The sequence below is a fragment of the Sphaeroforma arctica genome (genome assembly GCF_001186125.1).
Source record: "Sphaeroforma arctica JP610 unplaced genomic scaffold supercont1.797, whole genome shotgun sequence".
Taxonomy (NCBI): Eukaryota; class Ichthyosporea; order Ichthyophonida; genus Sphaeroforma; species Sphaeroforma arctica.
Window position 1 is genome coordinate 9,035 of NW_014039761.1, and position 3,335 is coordinate 12,369.

At 43.2% G+C, this 3,335-nt stretch overlaps 1 protein-coding gene across 1 annotated transcript in view; it reads left to right on the top strand.

Annotated features, from left to right (window-relative positions):
• Positions 1-92: 92 nt before the first annotated feature.
• The window catches only part of SARC_08646 (hypothetical protein), a gene marked incomplete at its 5' end in the record, with an annotated part of 5,126 nt that continues 1,883 nt past the window's right edge, over positions 93-3,335 (top strand). Inside the window, 6 exons of the mRNA XM_014297366.1 lie at positions 93-113; positions 277-581; positions 1,474-1,601; positions 1,997-2,189; positions 2,323-2,387; positions 3,114-3,202. Coding sequence (XP_014152841.1) covers positions 93-113; positions 277-581; positions 1,474-1,601; positions 1,997-2,189; positions 2,323-2,387; positions 3,114-3,202 — 801 coding nt within the window. The remainder of the gene's footprint in view (positions 114-276; positions 582-1,473; positions 1,602-1,996; positions 2,190-2,322; positions 2,388-3,113; positions 3,203-3,335) is intronic.

A 3,335-nucleotide genomic window follows, 5' to 3' on the forward strand; every position in this document is an offset into this window, starting at 1 on the left:
TGTTGTTGTCTATATATATATATATATATATATATATATCTGTGTGTGTGTGTGTGTGTGTGCAAACATATCTATAGTCCGTATATGAGTTTATGTTCCTATCCATGTTACTGGTCCATAGTTGAACTTGGCCCTTGTCTTAAGAGCAGCGGGAATCTACTTATAATACCTGCCTCGATCTACGCGTGTACACGTTCTTTTGAGTATTCATTTCTCTTTCAAGATCTTCTATGATATATAACAATGCACCTCTTCTGCATACACAAAAATACCTAGGTCCTGCTTCGCATCTACGGTGACGGCACAGACCTCTTTTTCTCGCGTGTTCTGGGTGAAATCTGCTTTGTGCTACTTTCGGAATCGGGATTTGGTCCCAAATTGTACGGTGTCTGGGGTGAGGGACGCCTCGAGGAATGGCTGGAACTCCGCACATTGGCGCCGGAGGAGATGAAGTATCCGGCCGTGAGCACGAGTATCTCCCACCAGGTGGCTCAACTACACACCATGCACATGCCGTTCGATAAGACGCCCGTGATTCTGTTCAATTGCCGGCAGTGGCTGGCAAAGTCCGAGTTCATTGCGTAAGTAGCCCGTGCGATGGTTCGGAAGGCGTGTGTTTGGTTTCGGTAGCGGTTGTGTTGGTATGTGTGGTCAGTTTGTTTGTGAAGTGTTGTCACACAATTGGAGTACGTAGTTGGACGACACACCGTGTTTTCGCTGGTCGGTGGGACGCTTGTTGTTCTGTTCATTCTGTTAAATTGCCGGCAGTGGCTGGCAAAGCCCGAACTTGTCGCGTATGTTATCCGTGTGAGTACTTTGTGCACTTTGGGGATGTGCGATCTGCCGGTTAAGATGGTTAATCCGCGGCTGCAGGGCAAGTGCAGGTTCAGTGCGTATCTGCGGGTGTGTCTGTGTTAAGACCTGAGGGTGTTATAGGCTAGTTGTTTGGATATATATTTTTGGCTGGGATATGCGGATAGCCCGTGCGATAATTAAGGTGCCTTCAATTGGTAATATATATTAGTTTTGAGATGTGCGGGTCTACTGGTTACGATAGTTGAGCCTCGGTTGCAGTGCATTTGCATAGCCGGGGTTGTTTGGGATATGAGTTAAAGGTATTATAGGGTAGTTGTTTTCAGTTCCCATATTTTTGTAGTCGATGTGTATAGGGATCTGCTCAACGAAATGTGAGGATGCACCTTTATTTGTATGTTTTTTTTATCGACATATGTGTATACCTAGTGTGTGTGGATGTGTTTGTTTTATCTATCGACTTCTTTGTATACCAAGTGTCTGTAGGTGGAGTGTGTCATATATATATATATATATATATACGTGTATGTGTGCGTCTTTATATATCTATATATATATATGGATATGGATATGTGTGTATTAGTGGTTATATACGTATGAGTATATACGTAGTACATACTAACTATTGACTGTATCAGCCTTGCTTGTCCTGTCCTTCAGACAGAAATATGTACCCGGAGTGGTGTTGTCGGACGAAAACATCCTGAGCGCCGGGGACACAATGGCGTTGGTGAAGCATAACTTCAACGAACAGGAACAGGATTGGTTAAAGGAGTTCTTTGGCTATGGTATGTGATAGATAGCGGCATATGGATCTGCATTCGATCCATCTCGGAACAATGGATACGTAGTAGAGTGAAGATATATATATGTGTGTGTGTGTGTATATATATATATAAATGTGTGTGTGTGTGCGTATATATATATATGTGTGTGTGCGTGTGTGCATGTGTAGCTTTTTTTGCACGTTTTGCATGGCTCCCTCTCAATTACACACCATCTACAGGGCATCTCTTATAGTATGTCAAATGTATCTTCCTATATTTACATATCTATCCCGGCATGATCATTTCGGTATTACTTTAGTTGGTATCGTTTTCAGTGTGTATTGTTCTACACATCCCGTACCACACATGCCCTGTCACTCAATGAGACCATACCTGCACCGTTATACCACGCGCAGGCTTGCGAGAGGAGTACAACTGGCTACTGAACGAAATCCTCAGCAACGTACGCACGCCTATTGTGTTTGCGCACAACGATCTCCAGGCTGGCAACATCATGTGTAACGAGCAAGACGAGGTGAAGCTGATTGACTTCGAATACGGGAACTACAACTTCCTATGTTACGATCTCGCCAACCATTTCGCTGAGTGGTATGTATCTCTTTCGGAATCGATTGTTAGGGTTAAGCGATGTACGTATGTATTGCTCAGCGTGCAAAAGTTTTAGACGGCATTGGAGTCTCATACTATCAGAATTGTATCTATACGGCAACCCCCATCGCAGGCTATTCGATTACCAGGGCGTAGAGGAATGGCCGTACTACTCTGTAAGCATGGATCAGTGGCCTGGTAAGTAATATCATTTAACATACACATACATATACCTAGTAGTTATTTATATATATATATATATATATGTGTGTGTGTGTGTATCTATATATATTTATATATATAGATATAGATATAGATATATATAACGTCTACCTGTAGGTGTGTATCTTTCTGGACATGATGAACTCGTGACCGAGCAATGTCTGCACTAGTGTGGCGGGTGCTGACGTCTCGCGCCGATATTGCATGCGACAACCTGCATCCACATTGCGAGATATTTGCGTTTATTTTGCGCGTAGCTCTGAATTTGTGCGACTTTGCTTGATATCTATTTGGTTGAGTTAAGGATAGCAATAGACTGTGCCTATCGCGGATTGTGAACAGGTTGCTGGGCACAAATACATCGATCGTACGCAATAATATGTTACTTCCCTTGTTTAAAGTCACGCTCAGTCATCCCAGTACTCACATACTCTCATGGTCGTCTTCTATTTCAGTCGCATCGCTCACATTACAAGCACACTCGCCTCCTCTCTCACTTCCGCGAGTTTGTGTTCGCTGTAGCTACATAGTGGAATGGCAATGGCTATGTAGATGGTCAATTATAAGGATGAGTGGTTTGTTGAGAATACAATTACCTATAGATGCATACATGTAGCATCATATACATATGCAAACACGCATACATCTTTGTCACTACACCCCGCTTTGTCTCACTCACATCCACATCCATGCGTTTCGTAGATTTGGATACACAGCGCACATTTGTGACTGAATACCTGGCAGAAAGGCACCGCATCCTCAAGAAACCCCAACTCGCGTCTCTCCAAAAGGTATGCGCACCATCTCGGATATGGTGTTCTTTTCGTTGTTTTACAGTCCTTGGGCTGTTATGTAGCAATATTTATATACACACACTCATAGTTGGAACCGAAGGGTTTGAATTCAAACCCTTTCGGTTCCAAC